Source organism: Stegostoma tigrinum, unplaced genomic scaffold, assembly GCF_030684315.1.
Source record: "Stegostoma tigrinum isolate sSteTig4 unplaced genomic scaffold, sSteTig4.hap1 scaffold_49, whole genome shotgun sequence".
In the NCBI taxonomy this organism is placed as follows: Eukaryota; Metazoa; Chordata; class Chondrichthyes; order Orectolobiformes; family Stegostomatidae; genus Stegostoma; species Stegostoma tigrinum.
The window spans coordinates 1,203,253-1,224,523 of record NW_026728419.1 but is presented as its reverse complement, the minus strand read 5'-3'; the positions used below and the strand labels follow the sequence as shown (position 1 = coordinate 1,224,523).

General features: G+C 40.6%; 1 protein-coding gene and 1 long non-coding RNA gene across 3 annotated transcripts in view; both read right to left on the bottom strand.

The window, feature by feature from the left end:
• LOC132208605 (ral guanine nucleotide dissociation stimulator-like 1) overlaps nucleotides 1-10,069 on the bottom strand; it is a 39,041-nt gene extending 28,972 nt beyond the window's left edge. Inside the window, exons 1-3 of one of the 2 annotated variants that reach the window (XM_059644073.1) lie at nucleotides 9,299-10,069; nucleotides 6,964-7,041; nucleotides 2,527-2,589 (exon numbers count right to left, since the gene is read on the bottom strand). In XM_059644073.1, the coding sequence (XP_059500056.1) occupies nucleotides 2,527-2,589; nucleotides 6,964-7,041; nucleotides 9,299-9,456 (299 nt within the window). In that variant the 5' untranslated portion in view covers nucleotides 9,457-10,069. The remainder of the gene's footprint in view (nucleotides 1-2,526; nucleotides 2,590-6,963; nucleotides 7,042-9,298) is intronic. The other variant, XM_059644074.1, reaches the window with a different exon arrangement.
• A 3,096-nt stretch (nucleotides 10,070-13,165) lies between these two features.
• Nucleotides 13,166-20,973, bottom strand: LOC132208607 (uncharacterized). Its single transcript, XR_009444741.1, has 3 exons — nucleotides 20,898-20,973; nucleotides 16,877-17,075; nucleotides 13,166-13,250 (listed from the first exon to the last, which is right to left on the bottom strand). It is a non-coding gene; the product is annotated as an uncharacterized LOC132208607 (long non-coding RNA).
• Nucleotides 20,974-21,271: the final 298 nt, after the last annotated feature.

Sequence of the window (21,271 nt, the reverse complement as noted above, 5' to 3'; positions counted from 1 at the left end):
CCTAAAAGTGTTATCAAGTAAATTTGAGCAAACATCCACATCCACAAAAAAATTATCTCCACACACCTGAAAGACATTGAGTCGGCATTTTGTGCCACTGACAGCTAATTTTGTAGCAGCAGGTCAAGACGCAACTACAGAATATGACAGAGATAATGGGAACTGCAGATGCTGGAGAATTCCAAGATAATAAAATGTGAGGCTGGATGAACACAGCAGGCCAAGCAGCATCTCAGGAGCACAAAAGCTGACACTTTGGGACTAGACCCTTCATCAGAGAGGGGGAATGGGGCGAGGGAACTGGAATAAATAGGGAGAGAAGGGGAGGCGGACCGAAGATGGAGAGTAAAGAAGAAAGGTGGAGAGAGTATAGGTGGGGAGGTAGGGAGGGGATAGCTCAGTCCAGGGAAGACGGACAGGTCAAGGAGGTGGGATGAGGTTAGTAGGTAGATGGGGATGCGGCTTGGGGTGGGAGGAAGGGATGGGTGAGAGGAAGAACCGGTTAGGGAGGCAGAGACAGGTTGGACTGGTTTTGGGATGCAGTGGGTGGGGGGGAAGAGCTGGGCTGGTTGTGTGGTGCAGTGGGGGGAGGGGACGAACTGGGCTGGTTTAGGGATGCAGTAGGGGAAGGGGAGATTTTGAAACTGGTGAAGTCCACATTGATAACATTAGGCTGCAGGGTTCCCAGGCGGAATATGAGTTGATGTTCCTGCAACCTTCGGGTGGCATCATTGTGGCAGTGCAGGAGGCCCATGATGGACATGTCATCTAGAGAATGGGAGGGGGAGTGGAAATGGTTTGCGACTGGGAGGTGCAGTTGTTTGTTGCCAACTGAGAGGAGGTGTTCTGCAAAGCGGTCTCCAAGCCTCCGTTTGGTTTCCCCAATGTAGAGGAAGCCACACCGGGTACAGTGGATGCAGTATACCACATTGGCAGATGTGCAGGTGAACCTCTGCTTAATGTGGAATGTCATCCTGGGGCCTGGGATAGGGGTGAGGGAGGAGGTGTTGGGGCAAGTGTAGCATTTCCTGCGTTTGCAGGGGAAGGTGCCGGGTGTGATGGGGTTGGAGGGCAGTGTGGAGTGAACAAGAGAGTCACGGAGAGAGTGGTCTCTCCGGAAAGCAGACAGGGGTAGGGATGGAAAAATGCCTTGGGTGGTGGGGTCGGATTGTAAATGGCAAAAGTGTCGGAGGATGATGCGTTGTATCCGGAGGTTGGTAGGGTGGTGTGTGAGAACGAGGGGGATCCTCTTAGGGCGGTTATGGCGGGGGCGGGGTGTGAGGGATGTGTTGCGGGAAATACAGGAGACGCGTTCAAGGGCGTTCTCGATCACGGTGGGGGGAAAGTTGCGGTCCTTGAAGAACTTGGACATCTGGGATGTGAGGGAGTGGAATGCCTCATTGTGGGAGCAGATGCGGCGGAGGCGGAGGAATTGGGAATAGGGAATGGAATTTTTGCAGGAGGGTGGGTGGGAGGATATGACGATTGGTCTCCCCGAAACCCTCAACGGTAGTTTGCAAGATAAGACCATGAGACTGGAGTGTGGAAGTAAAGAGAGAGAGAGAGAGAGGGAGAAGGATGCAACAAATCCATTTCTGAAACATTTTATATTTGTTGCAAAGTCTAAGAATATCTCAAACAAGGAGCTCCAGGCCCAAATATAGAAAGGCAACCAACTTTCCAGTGAAGAACTTCAGACAGCGTCTCTACATACAGGGCTGAATGTCCCAAGTCAACAGGCCTTGGCCTGAGACATGACATTCTTGGCAAAGTGGAGGGGAATTCAGGAGGAAAGCTGAACTCTCTTCTGTACCATTATACTGTATTGTCAGAGGTGGGCAAAGTAGCTGGTTTAATGACTCACTGGGCATGAATCACGTCACCAGCTGACAGCCACTTGTGTCTGTCTGTCTGTCTGGTAAATATTAGAGTTCCTCAACTCCCGCAGTGGACATTGGCCTGCAAATCTCTTTTGTATAAGCTCGGCAATGACACTTGTAATGACAGCTAAGAAAAGATTGCAGCTCTGCCTCTGTTTCATCCTTTTGTCAACTGTTTTTATGAAAAAAAGATCACCCTTCAGATTTAGTGTGTTCATGGACAGCAGGAGGTTTTTCTTCAAAACCTTCACAGGAGATTTGAAAGACACCACAGGCAGACTGAGGGGAGGGGATGAGGTAGGAACCTCAATTCTTCAACATGTTGTATCCTTAATTCAGAGTTCAGCGATCTAAATGTTTGGCGACAAATGAAGATCTGAATAGTGAATGGATGAGCAATTTTTTTCACTGAACACTTTTGGATCTTTTCTGTTGACACAGCTTTTCTTTTTAAACAAACAAAATCTGTGTAGATTTTTGATACAATCAAGCAACTTTGTTCATGTGACTGCTGCTGTCTAGTGTTTGCTGCATTGCTGTGGGAGGAAGGCCCTCCACAGATCTTACCGGAAGTGCCAACAGGTTTTTTAACATTGTTGTATTTTGGATGAAACTTAATTAAGTCACACATTGGACTAAAGCTTACTTTGTGCTCACTGAATCGATTACTGGAATCTCTTCTGCCTCTGAAGTGTCAAAGCTTCCATATCTGCAATTGGTCAGACAGCACAAACTCAGTGATTTTAAACAAGCTTGAATCTACAATTTGCATTCAACCACTGAAAAACATCTGAAGGTTTGGGATTTCGGCATTTGAAGCCTTGATTACCGAGTTTGTTAAAACATTACATTGAAACTTCAATTTGGCATTTTACAGCATACCTGCCACATCCCATACAACAGAGAAGAGTAAAACATTCAATGTGGTTCTGTCTCATCTGATCGTAACTTCAAATCTACATTCCTTCCTATCTGAGTGACCTTTCACTCCCTTGCTCTCAACAAGTATCTATTTATCTTTGCATTTACAGTATTCCAGCGCTCTGCTTTTACCATCTTTTCAGGAAGAAAACTTAAAAGAATACCCACATTTTGAGATATTTTTAAAAACCACTGTTTTAAGTTGACAACCACTGAATTTTAGACACTCGCCCTTCATTCTAGTCTCTTCTGTAAGGGGAAACACCGTCTGCATATCTACCCTGTACAAATGCTCAGGTTTTTTTCTTTCAATCACATTGCGCCTCCTGCCCTAAACACCGACTGATGCAAGCCTTGTCTGTACAAAATTTCCTTGTGAGGCAAGTCACTTAGTCTCGGTATTATTCTGGGAAACCTGTTGTGAACTGCCTCTCATATATTTACTTCCATCCTTAAATAAGGCTGGCCACCACAAACAAAAACATTCAAGATATGGGCTCACCAGTGATCCCTAATTTTGTGTTTAAGTTCCTTCATGATAAAATGAAAACATTTATTTGCTTTCCTAATTACTTAATGTATCTGTACATAAGCAATTTGTGATTCATGCACGAGGATACCCAGAATCCACTGGATCTCAGAGCTATGCAATCTCCTTCAACAAAAAAAAACTGCTATGCTTCCTGCCAAAATGGACTTCAAATTTACCCATGTACAACTGTCTTTGTCAGATCTTTGACTACTTGCTCAACTTCTCTTTCTCTGCAGTACTCTAATGTCCTCTGAGGTTAATTTTTTAATGCATCTTTGTCTCTTCAGCACATCTGTCAGCCATAAATTCATTCCTTCGTAAGTCATCGACTGTTCGTCAATACTTCGAAAACTTGGCCAGAAACAGATTATTAAAATTATATTGAAATTATGTGATCCGAACAATTTTGAGCTCCAGTTAATTCTCTGTCTCAAATAAACACCTAAGTAAATGAGAACACTCATGCAAAAAGGGATGAATTCCTTGGATCTAATTACAGAAAACTAAAATAACTGTAGTATCTAGTCAGCCTGTTTCTCCCTTTCACGACGGATATAGGAAAATCTTGAAAGGTAGGATGTGTGTAAGGTGAATGGATACTATTAGCATCCATTGAATTATGATGATCTTTTAGCCGAATTCAAATGGTTGACTCAAACACGAATCTTAAACACAACATCTGTCCAATTAGTAAAATGGATTTGAACTTTCGAATGGCATGGAAGCCATTTTGTTGTTGACTTTTTAAAATCTCGCAAGGATCTCCCTGCAAATGGAAACATTTACCAAAAGACAATAGACAAGTCAGTGATCTAAGCAGCCAAAGTAATACACAGTTACACTGTGAAAGGAGGAGATAGTAAATATAACAGATGATTGTCTTAACCAGAACTATCTCAGAGCTTAATGAGAGCCAACCTCCTCAAATTTCAACAAACCACATTTTGCTGAGATTCCTTCATTTTACAAATTTTTCGCTTGACCTTTAAAAGAATACCATCATCTAAGATGACTACAGGCACAACACAAAAGCAAATAAGAAAGTAATAACCTGCGAAGAATCTTTCTGCACTATTGAACCTCTGAGAGATGATCTGAGACACATGAGTGAGCTGTCATGTTTAAAATTCGAGGGCAAGTATGGGTCATCTTTTTCTTTAAAACTCAAAAGCTTACTGCTGGAATTATTCTGCTGGAACATTTATTTACTTGGGCAAAGAAAGAGAATATTTTGGCCACAGGCAAAAAGAGAAACCCAAATTCACTTTTGAAAGGACCAGCTGGATCATTTCTGCAATCCATTGGGTTCATGCAAGCCAGCTCATTAGCTTACTGCTTTGAAGAAAAATCTAATCACCTCTGGTTATTTGCTGATCTTCTCAAATTTTATAAGCATAGCACATTTGTGAAACTTTTCATCCCCGGGGTGTCCCTATAATGTCAGAGGCACATCAATTGAAGGTCAGCAGTGGTGAGAATCGCTTTGTCTCTGAACTGAGTTTTGATCAGTTACCCCAAAAAACCATTTGTGAATTGCATAAACTGTTAAATACGCACCAACATTCGGAAAACTAATGTATTAAAAAAAACTGAGGTGACAAGAGAAACCATCACTGATGTCATTTGAAAAATATGCAACCCATTATTACAGAATTGCGGTACTCCTGCATATTTCAGTGGTAAACAGACATTCATTTGACCAACATTTCAGTTTTGCAAAAAGGCTCCTCATACTGCATTCAGCTTCCAAACTTTTATTGTTATGCCCAACACAGACTTACAGAAATTGATAGATTTTTTTCAATTAAAATAGCACTCTTCCATTCACTACATGCAGAAACTTAGACATCCCAAACATTGTTTCAGGAAGCTCCAAACTACATAAAAAGCATTGAAGGAAGTCAACGTTACATTTTATCCTTAATCTCAAGGTCTAGTCATTGTCCTAACACATTCACTGCACTTATTAAACTTTGTGTTGTACTGGGTCAAAATCACTTCATTACTGCGAAAAATTAATCAAAAATACTTTGCCACCTGTCTCTGTATTATGTTTTGTGAGTATGTTTTATTCACTATTGTCCCAAACCACTAGCGGGGTGCTTAATCATGATTTGTGCCACCATTTGGGATCAGGGATATTGGAAGGGGATAGGGGCACAAAACAGGAGAACTGAAGGACTGCTTTGCCTTGTTGTAAGCAAACAAGTTCATCACAGGATGTTGTCAAGGATTCCTGCAGGAAATGGGAGAGCCCAAAGTAGTTACAAGTTCATCTTCGAGAAAATAAAATCTAATGTAAATGTCGGGGAAGCAGAATGAACGTCACACACTGGATTTCCACATCTCTTTTCTTTTCATTTTGAAAATTAGAACAGTTGTGTATTGCCCGTGAAATCATTCTGACTGCACTAATATGGCACAATATTTTGTGGGTCCTTTAAATCTCTTATGCATGCAAATCCACATTTAGCAAGAGATTACTGAATGCTGCAAGGCACCTGAAAATGTTTGCCAGTCTCCTTTCCTTCTACACTTCCCTTCTGAAGTACCTATATTTAACTCTGCACACATTGGGGTCATCAATAATCCTCATCATTTGTACCATTTGCCACTCTCTCCTGCTTGTGGGAACACTCTGAGACTGTCACTAAGCAACCTCCTGCTGTAAGACAGACTGCTGTTTCATTGCAGTTTTGCCTAAACTTGTGTTGAAATTTACTTCCTGCAAACGCCGTCTTGTTCCTTATGAAGTTGGACCTCCTCCAAATCAAAATTATTCTGGATTGTTCCTTCCTCTCTTCTGGAGCCAAAATAAATATCTTATGATATGGTGCTTCCTGAAATGATCCATGCCTGATATTTGATCGATAGTGTGTGTGTATGTGTGTGCACAATAATTATAGAAGTGGTAGTGCAGGTTGAAGATATCATCAGGATTCTGAACTTTAAAAATTGGAGCATTGTATGAAAAACAAATATGTTCTGACAAATCATTATAAAAAAAACTCCTGATATGCCCTCAACTCTGGTATTTACCAACCACACTTCAGGAAGGGATTTGAGAGGGTGCACAAAACATTCACAAAAAATATTGCCAGAGATGACAAACTAGACAGCCCTGTGGAGAGGCTGAAGAAGCTCAGGCTGCTCTTGGAGAAAACTAAGAAGTGATTTTAAAAGTGTTCAAAATCATAAGGGATTTGGTTAGAATGGAAAAGAACAATCGGTTCTTTGTGACAGAAGGTTTAAGGAGAAAAGGACACTGATATAAGATGATCAGCAAAAAGAACCAATGGTGACAAGGAATTTTTTTTTTCTATAGCCTATTCAGGAACTGGAAAGCTCTGCCGAATAGTGTGGTGGATGCAGCTTCAATTGCGGTCTTCAAAAGTGAACTACAATTTTCGAAAGGAGAAGTTTCGCAGTATTACACAGTAAAAGGACTCAGGAGTGAACGTAGGCAAATCCCTCTTTGAGAGCTGGTACAAACATCAAATCATTGTCTCTGGGCTATTACCATTTGATGGCTGTATAACATTGCACAAACTGCTAGCTCCCCAGCTATTTCCTACTGCTTTGTCATATTCTGAATCATGATTCACTTTGTCATGCATGCATTAAACTTACTGAGCAATTATTTCGCTGGATCCTGAAGAACCACAACTTCCATTTTCCTCACCATTTGCACTGTCAACATTTCCAGAACTGCAATTGATCAAAGAGAACAAATTAAGTCATTTAGAACAGGCAAACTCGTCCAGAATTAAATCCAACCCAATTCAACAACAAAAAATCACAGTCTTGAGAGAGGGGTTCTTTTGACTTCCACAGGATGCCCACAGGCCTTCATACTGAGGCAGTGCTGGGGTGGGGGTTGGAAGAGACAGAGCAGGGCAAAAAGGAGAGAAAACCATTTCTTCAGTATTTCACCCTTGTTGAAAGCCGTTTCTGCGCTGTGCAAGAACTTGATACTGAAAGACAAGCAAAATTCAATCTACCATTGAAAAGCTTTGAAAGTTTTATGCTAATTCAACATTATTCCATCTCTTAAAGTAAGCCAAACATTGCCGAAGCAGTGAAGCAGTTGCTTCATGTGATTGCTATTGTCTGGATTGGTGCTCACTGCACTGCCAATTGGGGTATCTTCCTGAGGCAACCCTGACATAATCTTACAGCAATACCCAACAGTTTGCTTTCACAGTATTAGATCCCAAATACCATACAACAGGTTTAATCTGTCGTCACATCAAATTTACTTGTCAATTACTCCTTCAGTTTCTGACAAACTTAGGTTTCCACCCACTACACAGTGTGACATGTCAACATTTTCACAGCTGCAACTGGTCACAAAACACCAAATAAATCATTTTACTTGTGCACATGATCACATTTTTAATTTCTGGCACTCTTATCTTATTTTGGCTGTGAGGGGGAGCCAGTGGGTAGATGAGGTGTAAAGAGGTCAAATTAAGAACCTCTGCACTGGGACAGACAATAAACATCCCAAAAGAGAGGATTTAAGTTTAACTTCCTCATCTCTGGCAAAGAAACTCAAGCTCTTTACAGACTATTGACAATTCAACCCTCACAAGCACAGCTTGTAACTCATAGTTTGATTCGGAGCACTGATGTCGGAATTTGTCATTGCTCAAATTCACTGAAGCTTAAGGTCAGATTAGTCACCATTGGCTGTTTTGCTGAAAAAAAAATCATTTTTCTTTCCTGCTCCTTTAAAAGTTCTGAGTTTCCTTAAAGACCTGGACAGAATAAACTCAGGATTAATTCCAGGTCTCTGCCTGACTCCATGGATACACATGGCAGATGGCCAACTTAGATAATTCAAAATGCAAATTATTCAATGGCAATATTGTATGGGAGAAATACAAAGGCTCGGACATGGGGAGCAGGTCACATTCTTAATTGTTAGAAATATTTCTTCAAATGTCACAGACGTTTGGAGGACACTTCAATGAACTTGGAGGAAGTTTGTGGGGAGGGTGTAGCTGAGCAGGAAGGAGGAACGCAGAGAAGTGCTGAGGTGGGGTAGAGGAGATTAACCCATTTCTTTAGCAATTTTACCAGAGCCACATTGTCCAGAAATATAACCTCAATATTGATCTGAAAACAATTTCCCATCTCAGTGTTTTGGATGCTTCAACGGTGATGCTATCATTTAAGACAAATGTCTCTACCATGAATTTTCTAGGAAAGCAGTCCAGCAGACACTTTAATGTGACTGCCATAGTCTGGAGTGGCATTCATTACATTGCACAAAAAGTTTTGAAATCAATGGTTCCCCATCATTCCCTTTTCATACTGCTCCATTCCAAATGTTGCAGAATTAAAACACATCAAAAGTATTTCTGATCAAACTTGCTTCCTCATGGTTACACAGATGCCTGGCAAACTTTGATTCCCACCCACCCGACAATCTATACGGCCAAAATATCTGCAGCTGCAAGTGCACATGAAGCACAAATTAAGGAAAGGATTTGCATCTACAAATGACTTGTCAACATTGAAAATAAATTTTGAATCCCAAAATGCTCTGTATTTCAAGTCCTCATTTGGTCAAAGTCCAGATGAATGACTACACTAGATGGTTTGCTTTCCAAATTTTCAGAGAAAATATGTAGGTCACTCCAGTTACATTGGCTGGGGCATTTGACGGGAGGTGGGAGGTTTCACAGTTTAGCATTGTTGCAAGTTAGACCACCAAGGTCTGGATGTTGAGGGCCAATCAAATTTTCACTGAACATTTTTGAATGTTTTCTGTCGATCAAAGGCTGAAATGTGTCATTGATTTAATTACTGGCAATGGCCTCGGAGGGATTAAAGCTGTTTCTTTAATGTGATTTTTCTTGTCTTGAATGGCGATATAATCTTTCAAGAGCTACTATATTCACAGCAATTTCTTTTCATGGTATGTATTACGAATGAAGCACAGAAGGGTGAAACTTACTTTGAAATTGTTGCTGTCTCTTTTGGTGAACTTGGTTCTTCATCTTTCTCAGAGTTTGGGCTCTCAAAGATTTTAGACCTGCAATTATTTAAGACCACAAAACCGAAAGACATAGGTGCAGAAATTAGCCATTCGGCCCATTGAGTCTGTTCTGCCATTTAGTCATGGCTGATAAGTTCCTCAACCCCATTCTCCTGCTCTCTCCCCATAGCCCTTGATCCCCGTGATAATCAGGCACCTATCTGTCTCAGTTTTAAATTTTCTGGCCTCCACAGCCTTCTGTGGCAGTGAATTTCACAGATTCAAAACTATCTGCTGAAGAAGTTTCTGCAAATCTCCAATTTAAAAGGTCTTGTCTTCATTCGAAGGCTGTGCCCTCGGGGCCTCGTCTCTCCTACCAATGGAAGCATCTTCCCAACAACCATTCAGTCCAGGCCATTCAGTATTCTGAAAGTTTCAATTAGATCACCCCTCATCCTTCTAAACTCCAATGAGTACAGTCTCAGAGTCATCAACCGTTCCTCATATTTTAAGGTTTCCATTCCCTGGACCATTCTCGTGAACCTCCTCTGAACCCGTTCCAGGGACAGTACATCCTTCCTGAGATATGGGGCACAACTCTGCATGCAGTACTCCAAGTATGGCCTGACCAGAGCCTTATAAAGCCTCAGAGGTACAGCCCTGTTTTTAGATTCATGTCTTTTCACAATAAATGCCAACATTGCATTTGCCTTCCTGACTATATAAGGCAAAAATTAAAGACATTTTAAACAAGCACTTGCACCCAGAAGTGGCTTCCTCACAAAAGGACCATTGAAATATTTCGTGTCAAATCCATAAGACTATAAGATTTAGGGGCAGAATTAGCTCATTTGACCTCCTCAGTCTGCTTTGCCATTCAATTCTGGCTGTGACGTTTCTGAAGCCCAATCGCCAGCCTTCTTCTGAAACCCTTGATCCCCTTATTAATCAAGAACCCATCTCTCTCTATATCTTAAATAGTCCGAATGACGTCGGCTTCCTGCAATGTTTTCCTCAGATTAACCACTCCCTGACTGAAGAAATTCTTTCTTACCTTCGTTCTAAAGGTTGGCCTCTTCACTCCGCGACTGTGCCCACATGTCCTAATCTCTCCTCTGAGTGGAAACATCTTCTCTGTTCCATGTACAATCCTTCCAGGCCTCTCAATATTCTGTAAGTGCCAATGAAATTCCCTCCCATCCTTCTAAACTCCATCCTAAACTGAACCAAAACCCTCAACCACTCTTCAGATGACAAGCCCTCTCAAGTTTTCAAGTCCTATTCAACTGGATTTGTTAAACAGGCAACATTTCTGATGTATGTAACTACAATAGATCGAGATTTGTTTTTCCCTTCCAAGCTCTAACAGGTGGTTTGCAAGTGACAGGAGTTGAGTCTGGAAGAGAAGCTGGGGGAGTTGCAAGGAAGAAGGAATTTCAACTTTCACACAAGTTCTCAAAGCACAATGGTCTGGATTTTTTTGGGCGATGCGGGGAGGTGGGACATGTAATAACACTGCAAACAGAGTTAGAGAGTCAAGTTTTTCAATATATTTACCAGCAGTGCACAGTCCAATGTTTGAACAAGAAATATTCCATTAAAGACTGTGTGTTAATGCATGGCCAATAATTCGCTGACAATTAAATTGGAGGTGGGAGGATTAGGAAAATGGCAGGGAGGGAGTTTACCACCTACACATTGCAAAGCTATGTGACATGGGCCAGTTCTCTTTTTCACCTGGGCTCTCCCTGACATCTAAGGACTGCCTCCCTCATTTCCCTGATGGCGCCCACTTACATAACCTCAGTGACAATCAGCATTAACAGTTGGGCTGAGAAAGATGCTGATCTGCCTTCTCTTTCACTGGACCAGCAGCTGTCAAAACTGAGCCAAACCGTCAACTGGTGAGTAACCCGGCAATAATCTCTTCATTGGTCACCGCTGGAATCGGCCAAGGCCTCCAGGTTTCAGATCCAGCAGAAGGCCTGCAGCATGAACCACGATCTACCATCTAAAATTTCTTTTAACAACACTAAGAACAGAGCAAATATTAGAACAACAGCCAACTGTTTCTTTAATGTAAAAGAACAAACTACAGAAGCCGACAAGCTGAAAGAAAAGCAGACATTGCTGGAGAAACTCAACAGGTTTTGCAGCATCTACAGACTGAAAACAGAGTTCAAGTTGAGCCAAGCGACACGTCTTCAGAGATGCGAAGTTCTGAACAGGGGAACCTCAACTCAAAATGCCCACTCTGCTTTCTCTCCACAGATGCTGCTAAGTTTCAGGAGAAAGTCTCTCAATAATGTTCCTGAAAATGGCGGCCTCCAGCGGTTGCCCTTCACATAGTTGTATTCTGATTAAAGCATCATTTCCTCACACATTGGATCAATACTTATTTTCTGATCTCAGCAACTGTCTCTGGAGGAATTGGATTTTCAAGCTCCTCACAGCTCGGAATGTTAGCATTGTTCCTGCTGCTGAAATTAGTTGTGAAGAATGTCATTTTAAACAAATACTTGTACCCAGTAATTCTTAGCTCATCGGCAGTTTCCTTTGTATTCCTTGTACTCTGAATAAAGCAAAACCTTAACCACTTATTGTATTCAAATTTACTCTTTCATGATAGATTTTAGAGTGCATGGTTTCCCACCTACCTTGTAGTTTGCACTTTCAGGTGATCTGCAAATGGTCCTCAAAGTGTTATCAAGTAAATTTGAGCAAACATCCACATCCACAAGTAAATTATCTCCACACACCTGAAAGATATTGAGTCGGCATTTCGTGCCATTGACAGCTAATTTTGTAACAACGGGTCAAGACGCAACTACAGAATATGATGATTGGTCTCCCCCAAACCCTGAACGATAGTTTACAGGATAAGACCATGAAACTGGAGAGTGGAAGTAAAGAGAGACGGAGAGAGAGAGAGACAGAAGGATGTAACAAATCCATTTCTTCAACATTTTATATTTGTTGCAAAGTCTAAAAATATCTCAAACAATGAGCTCCAGGCCCAAATATAGAAGGGCAACCAACTTTCCAGTGAAGAACTTCAGATACTGTCTCTACATACAGGGCTGAATGTCCCAAGTCAACTGGCCTTGGCCTGAGACATGACATTCTTGGCAAAGTGGAGGGGAGTTCATGAGGAGAGCTGAACTCTCTTCTGCACCATTATACTGTGTTGTCAGCAGTGGGCAAAGTAGCAGGTTTAATGACTCACTGGGCATGAATTAAGTCACCAGCTGAGAGCTGCACATGTCTGTCTCTCTGGCAAATATTGGAGCTTCCCAACTCCTACAGTGGACATTGGCCTGCAAATCTCTTTTGTATAAGCTCAGCAATACCAACCGTAATGACAGCAAAGAAAAGATTGCAGCTCTGCCTCTATTTCATTCTTTGGTCAACTGTTTTTATAAAATAGATCACCCTCCAGATGTACTGGGAGTAGGTTTTTCTTCAAAACCTTCACAGGAGATTTGAAAGACACCACAGGCAGACTGAGGGGAGGGGAGGAGGTAGGAAAATCAATTCTTCGACATGTTGTATACTTAATTCAGAGCTCAGCTATCTAAATGTTTGGCGACCAATGGAGGTCTGAATAGTGAATGGATGAGCAATTTTTCACTCAACACTTTTGGATCTTTTCTGTTGATACAACTTTTCTTTTCAAACTAACAAAATCTGTGTAGATTTTTGATACAATCAAGCAACTTCATTAGTATGACTGCTGCTGTCCAGTGTTTGCTGCATTGCTGTGGGAGGAAGGCCCTCCACAGATCTTACAGGAAGTGCCAGCAGGTTTTTTAACATTGTTGTATTTTGGATGAAACTTAATTAAGTCACACATTCGACTAAAGCTTACTTTGTGCTCACTGAATCGATTACTGGAATCTCTTCTGCCTCTGAGGTGTCAAAGCTTCCATATCTGCAATTGGTCATACAGCACAAACTAAGTGATTTTGAACAAGCTTGAATCTGCAATTTGCATCCAGCCGCTGAAAAACATCTCAAGGGTCAGGATTTCGGCATTTGAAGCCTTGATTACCGAGTTTGTTAAAACTTTGCACTGAAACTCCAATTTGGCATTTTCCAGCATACCTGCCACTTCCCATACAAAGAGAGAAGAGTAAAGCATTCAATGTGGTTCTGTCTCATCTGATCGTAACGTCAAATCTGCATTCCTGCCTCTCCTAATGACCTTTCACCTTATCTCCCTCAACAAGTATCTGTTTATCTTTGCATTTACAATATTCCAGAGCTCTGCTTTTACCATCTTTTCTGGAAGAAAACTCCAAAGAATACCTACATTTTGAGAGATTTTAAAAAATCACTGTTTTAAATTGACAACCACTGCCCTTTAGACACTCACCCTTCATTCTTGTCTCTTCCGTAAGAGGAAACATTGTCTCCATGTCGACCCTGTACAAATGCTCAGGTTTTTTTTTTGTTTCAATCACGTTGCCTCTTCCTTCCCTAAACACCAACTGATGCAAGCCTTGCCTGTGCAAATTTTCCTTGTAAGACAAGTCACTTAGTCTCGGTATTATTCTGGTAAACCTGCTCTGAACTGCCTCTAATATATTTACTTCCACCATTGAAATATACTGACCAATACAAAGAAAATCATTCAAGGCATGGGCTCACCATTGATCCCTAATTTTGTGTTTAAATTCCCTCATGATAATATGAAAACATTTAATTGCTTTCCAAATTACTTAATGTGTCTGTGCATGATCATTTTGTGATTCATGCACGAGGATACCCAGATTCCACTCTATCTCAGAGCAATGCAATCTCCCTCAATAAAAACAAAACTGCTATTCTTTCTGCCAAAATGGACTTCAAATTTACCCATATACAACTCTATTTGTCAGATCGTTGACTACTTGCTAAACCTATATTTCTCTGCAGTATTCCGAAGTCCTCTAAGGTTAATTTTTTAGCCCATCTTTGTCACATCACCAAATCTGTCAGTCATAAATTCATTCCTTCAGAAGTCATGGGCTGATCGTCAACACTTGGAAAACTTGGGCAGGAAGAGATTTTTTAAAATTATACTCATACTATACGATCCTAACCATTTTGAACTCAAGTTAATTCTCAGTCTCAAATAAAAACCTCAGTAAATGAGAACACTCACGTAAAAAGGGATGAATTCCCTGGATCTAATTACAGAACACCAAAATAACTGGAGCGTGTAGTCAGACTGTTCCTCCCTTTCACCACGGATAAAGGAAAATTTTGAAATGTAGGGTGCCTGTAAGGTGAACGGATACTATAAACATCCGTTGAATTATGATGATCTTTTAGCCGAATTAAAATGGTTGGCTCAAACACTAATCTTAAACACAACATCTGTCCAATTGGTAAAATGGGTTTGAACTTTTGAATGGCATGGAAGCCATTTTGTTGTTGACTTTTTAAAATCTCCAAGAATCTCCCTGCAGATGGAGACTTTCACCAAAAGACAATGGACAAGTTAGAGATCTAAGCAGCCAAAGTAATAAACAGCTACATTGTGAAAGGAGGAGACAGTAAATATAACAGATGATTGTCTTAACCACAGCTACCTTAGAGTTTAATGAGAACCAAACTCCTCAAATTTCAACAAACCACAGTTTGCTGAGATTCCTTGGTTTTATGAAATTTTCGCTTTACCTTTAAAAGAATACCATCATCTAAGATGACCACCGGCCTAACACAAAAGCAAATAAGAAAGTAATAATCTGCGAAGAATCGTTGTCCACTATCTCACCTCTGAGAGATAACGTGAGACACATGAGTGAGCTGTGATGTTTCAAATTCTACGGCAAGTATGGGCCATCTTTCTTTAAAAACTCAGAAGCTTATTGCTGGAATTATTCTGCTGGAACATTTATTTACTTGGGCAAAGAAAGAGAATATTTTGGCCACAGGCAAAAAGAGAAACCCAAATTCACTTTTGAAAGGTCCAGCTGGATTGATTTCTGCAACCCACTGGGTTCATGAAAGCCAGCTCATTAGTTTACTGCTTTGAAGAAAAATCTAATCATCTCTGGTTATTTGCTGATTTTCTCAAATTTTATAAGCATAGCACATTTGGGAAACTTTTCCTCCCCAGGGATATCCCTCTAATGTCAGAGGTACATCAATTGAAGGTCAGCAGTGGTGAGAATCGCTTTGTCCCCGAACTGAATTTTGATCAGTTACCCCAAAAAACCATTTGTGAAGTACATAAACTGTTCAATCCTCACCCAACATGCAAAAAAACTAATGTATAAAAACTGAGGTGACGAGAGAAACCATCACTGATGTCATTTGAAAAACATTTCACCCATTATTACAGAATTGCGGTATTCCTGCATATTTCAGTTGGAAGCAGACATTCATTTGACCAACATTTCAGTTTTGCAATGAAGGTTCCTCACCCTGAACTCAGCTTCCAAACTTTGATTGTTGTGCCCAACACAGACTTACAGACAATTGATCAGAGATAATGGGAACTGCAGATTCTGGAGAATCTGAGATCACAAAGTGTGGAGCTGGATGAACACAGCAGGCCAAGCAGCATCTTTGGAGCACAAAAGCTGGGTCTAGGCCTGACACGTCAGCGTGTGTGCTCCTAAGATGCTGCTTAGCCTGCTGTGTTCATCCAGCTCCACACTTTGTTATTACAGACAATTGATAGGCTTCTTTCAATTAAAATAACATTTTTCCATTCACTACACGCAGAAAATTAAATATTCCAAACATAGTTGTAGGAAGCTCCAAACTACATAAAAAGCATTGAAGGAAGTCAACGTCACTGTTTATCTTTAATACCAAGGTCTAGACATTGTCCTAATACATTCACCACACTTTTTAATCGTTGTATTGTACTGGTTCTCGATCGCTTCATTATTGCGAAAAAATAATCAAAAATACATTGGCACCTGTCTCAGCATTATGTTTTGTGAGTATGTTTTATTCACTTCTGTCCCAAATCACTAGCAGGGAGCTTAAACATGATTTGTGCCACCATTTGGGATCAGGGATATTGGAAGGCGATGGGGACACAAAACAGGAGAGCTGAAGGACTGCTTTTCCTTGTCGTAAACAAACAAGCTCATCAGTCCCACTGCAGTCTCTCTTTATGAAGGACGTCAAGTCTAATTACTTTTAATCAAGTTATTCACACTTATTTTGACACATGACATAGGAGATAGAATTTGAATCTGGACCTTTTAGGCAGAAGATGGAGGATAAAACCATCTGTGTGAAGAATAAAATCTTCCATTGTACTTTAAAAAATGTGGACTTTTCTGATGAAGCTGGATGAAAGTTAAAGCCCAAATTTGCAGAGCTTAACGTCCAAGGGATTGGGGTGCAGGTAAGTTCGTGTCTTCAATGAACAAAAAATAGTCTCCCTTACTGAGGGTTGGATGGAGATTCTCAGTTTACTGAGAGTTGTTTCCATTCGGCTAGTTTCAGCGATTCATTGCCAGAAGGATTAATAACAAAAATTACTCGACAGAACATACTTTTCTATCATTACATTGAAACAAAGGAGATGCTCATAAGATTTATGCTCACTTGTCCAGGAGGATGTACAACACACTTTCAGCAGTGGCATATGGTTTGTATGTCGAAAAGAAATGCGGATGTAGAAACGCTCCTTGTTCATGAGAGCGATTACAAAATTTTCGACGAGTCTTTTTGAGGTCTCAGAGTTAAGAATTTGAACGTTGGAGGTATCGACAGCGAGATGTGATGGAAGCTCATCTCCTGATGCCTACAGAGAGTACGAATTTAAAAAGTAAATGTGATGCAGGAACAACGTTTATTTGTATAGATCTCTGACACGGTAGAAATATTTCAAAATGCTTCACATTTACATAATCATTTAAAAATCGCTCCAAGATTCATGAAGCTAAAACTAGGGCAGGTCACCAAAAGCTTGGTCAGAAAGATTGGTTTTGAGGACAAAGAGGAGATGTTTTGGAACAGTGTCCCAGAACTGGGTAGCTGAACGCACCAATGACAGAATAAAGAAGATCAAGCATGCAGGCAAGATCAAAGTGGCCGGAATTAGAAGTGCAAAGATATGAGCATTGAAGGGTTGGAGGGGAATACCATTGATGAGGAGACACAATATGTTCAATCCAATGATAAAGCAGCTGGTCACTTCATTTATTACTTGAACCATTCGAAGAAAATACAAAGTTAAAGTCAAAACATCACAGAAACATGGCCAGCTAGATTCAAATAAAACAGAAATTTGAGCCTTGGAGTTATTTTGTATCGATCTCAAGAATATTAAACCATCATTTTAAGTAAATAAACATTTAATATTAAATCCCTTCAGCTGACCACCCACTATTTCTCAATTTCTACTTCAATCCAGTCATCAGACGGGCCGGAAAGTTTCCACAACAGAGTAAATGTGGAATTATGTGCAGCAACTTCTGTCTACAGCTCGAGGCCACAGCAAGCTACCGGAAACAGGACAGTCCGGCTTCGATCACATTTGAACTCTCTGCTAACATTATCACTGACCTCACATTTCTGAACAATATTGTTTTTAGGAATCTAATTACTCTTGAAAGCAAGCTTACATAACTGGTAGGAAAACAGAGAGGTGTAAAATGTTTGCTGACTTGGAGGAAAATAGAAGGAGGGAGAAACTGAAGATAAAGGAAAGCTATGTTTTTTTTTGTTCCACAGCTCTCTTCCAATGTGCTGCCTAAGGATGATCATACTTGATACTGTGGAGGGTGCAAAAGAAATTAAGAACTCTCACAAAGAACTTCATAGTTCAAATCGCATCAAGCACCCCTATATCAAATTCAGTTTCCTTCATGTCAGCAGATGAATATACCTTTGGGATTGGGCAGGGGTCAGGGTGGAGCATGTCAGCAATGGAGGGAATTGGAGCACTCTTTAAGGAGCCTGATTTGAAATTTGAAATCCAATGTGAACCTCTCAACTTTGCCAGAGTAGCTGGCCGGTTCTGTCAGAATTATGAATTGTCTGTAATCACTGGAAATGTATTTCCAAGACTTGTTCCAAGTAATACAAAATTGGACAAAATGTGTTTCAATTAAATGAAGTTGCCGTTTTAAGAACTTTACCCCACACAAGTATAAAAAAGCATGACTGAAGAAAAGCATAACCTTCAAACACAGATAACAAAGTGTGGAGCTGGATGAACACAGGAGGCCATGCAGCACCTTAGGAGCACAAAAGCTGATGTTTCGGGCCTTGACCCTCCATCAGAAAAGGGGGAGGGGGGAGAGGGTTCTGAAATAAATGGGGAGAGAGGGGGAGGCAGATCGAAGATGGATAGAGGAGAAGTTAGGTGGGGAGGAGACAGAGAAGCTTCGAGGCAGGAATGGAGCCAGTAAAGGTGAGTGTAGGTGGGGAGGTGGGAGGGATAGATCAGGCTGGGGAGGTCGGATAGGTCAAGGGGGTGGGATGAGGTTAGACAGAAGGAAATGGTGTGTGGCTTGGGGTGGGAGGAGGGGATAGGTGAGAGGAAGAACAGATTAGGGAGGCGGGGACGAGTTGGGCTCGTATTGGGATGCTGTAGGGGAAGGGGAGATTTTGAAGCTCAAATTGTTTATGTGTCACCATATTTTGATCCAGTAAGACAAATAACATTAAAAATAAATTGATGTTTTATGACCATGCTGACAATCTCAGCAAGAGAAATTATGTAATGTCCATGTTTAAATATTAAAAGAGCAAAACTATTGAATGGTTGCAATACGTTACTCAAATAAAAGCTACCAGCTGTCAATACATTGCTTTCACCATTTTTAATGGTGAAATCTCTGTTCCTTCCTCTCTCACCCTACTACTCATTCCTTCCATCTGTTCTGCTGTTGTGGTACCAGGCTATCAGCTCCCCTACTCAAATTTACTTCATAATCATTCTTCCCGCTCCTTTCCTTCCCATTCATTGCACGGTGTAACAGAAGAAAGGGCAGGATATCTATGGAAGGATGTGCCCTTCAGTGTTCTAAGTTTTCACAATGCCAGCAAAAAGGAAAAAAAAACGAGCACAGTAAATCACAGTCCCTCAACGCACAGTTTTTGCGGCGATAAATCAAAACTGGTGCATTTTCACAGCATATTGAACATATGCAATTAGTAAGCAATCAACAGGCATGGAGGAAATCTCTCAAGCAGATATTAATATGTCAATAAAAGCAGGATGGAAGAGTTGAAGTTAATTATGCAGTGGAGAAAATCAACTGAAGTGTGCACATTCAGGTTTCAAATATTAAGTAGAGTTCCACATGAACATCGTTTTATTTACCTCTCGTAGTCAAAATGCCACAACACACTAGCTTGCCTGACAGATGACATGTTCTCTTCTTGTTTTGAATTCAGGAACTGATTTGCAAATCTGGTTCAAATTTGGACTTTGTTAACTGAAGGTTGCCAGGCACAGCATGTGGCAGAGCAGTGGAAAGTGGCCAGTGATTGAAACACCATCTAATGTCCACTCTTAACCCCTATTAACACACTCCAGTTTGTGGCTATAAGTTAGTTCTCGTCATGATGATTGTCAAAAATTTACGAAAAACATGACAGTTATTTTCACCACCCCCACTACACGACATCAAGGGACACAATTCCTCTTCATGATTATATCATTGTTCTACGTTCATCATGAATGTAAATTGGGTGACTATTCTATCTCAGTCTTAAATTGAAAAGAAGAATTTGCACGTTGCTTACTTAATTAATACCAATTAGAAAAGTTTGAACAGATCTCTATCCTAGTACACAGCATACTTTTGTTACTCCATTTGTCTGACAGTCTGCTTGCTGAATATCTCAGAACTTAAACTATATTTTCTGAATTCATAGGAATAAGGTCTCTTGAGCTTGCTCCATTGTATCACATCATGATGTGTTTCTCTCTTAACTCCATTTATCCACCATTTATCCATTTGCCATGAATACACTAGCATAACATAAATGGCAGTCTTGAAGTTCTGAATGAACCCAACAGACTCCAACTTCAGAAGCTCCAACGGACAACATTTTTGGAAAAATGTCTGTCGCCAGATTTCACACCGATCGGACGTAGCTTGGATTTGAAAAGTGCAGCAATAGATATTTCCTGACATAAACAGTCAGTGATTATCACAAGAAAAACCCGCTTGTCTGTTCCAAAGTGACCCACCTTTCGAAAAGAAAGTCACCATTATCACACCACATCATAGGGCTGTGCTCACATGAGTGAGAGAGAGAGACAGCTGGTGATTGTTTAACCTGCATGTCAGGCACGGAGAGAAGTTGATAAGGACAAACCCTCATTGTCAACACAAATGTTTATTTACTCTTTCAATATCACCTTGTTCTTCCTTAGAACAATTGAAACTTTAAAAGGCCAAGTGAGCAGACGAGAGCATCAGCCTTCAAATATTTCAGCTCCCTCAGAATGAAATGGGACAAACCTGTTACCAAATATATAAAACATCTTGCACATCGTGGAAGAATGTGCGAGTGAGTGTGTGTTGGATGATATATCGGAATATGAAGAATAAGTAATCAGGGGATTGGAATTTGTTGTGTGTGAAAAAGCAAGGATAGTACATACCATTTTTATTCAGAGTAGTATGACGGAAATCTGACTGCTTCGGCAAGCTGACTGACCGGAAATAATAGTCAAATCTATAAGAGAAATGAAAACATCATGAGAGACAAAACAAAATTAAACACGTAAAGAGAAAGACAGCCATAAAAAAATTAAATACTGGACCAAAAAAGATAAAATGCTGACTTCAGTGTAGTTACATCTGTCCATGATCTGTTTGCTCTTCTGATATCATGTTGCTCTTGCTTAGAAAACACAACTTTAAAATCCGAACTAAGCCAACACGGACGTCAGGTTTCAGACTTTTTAGGCCACTCAAAATAAAAATCAACAAAGCTTTCACATCAATAAATGAATAAAAATCACTCTACACAACC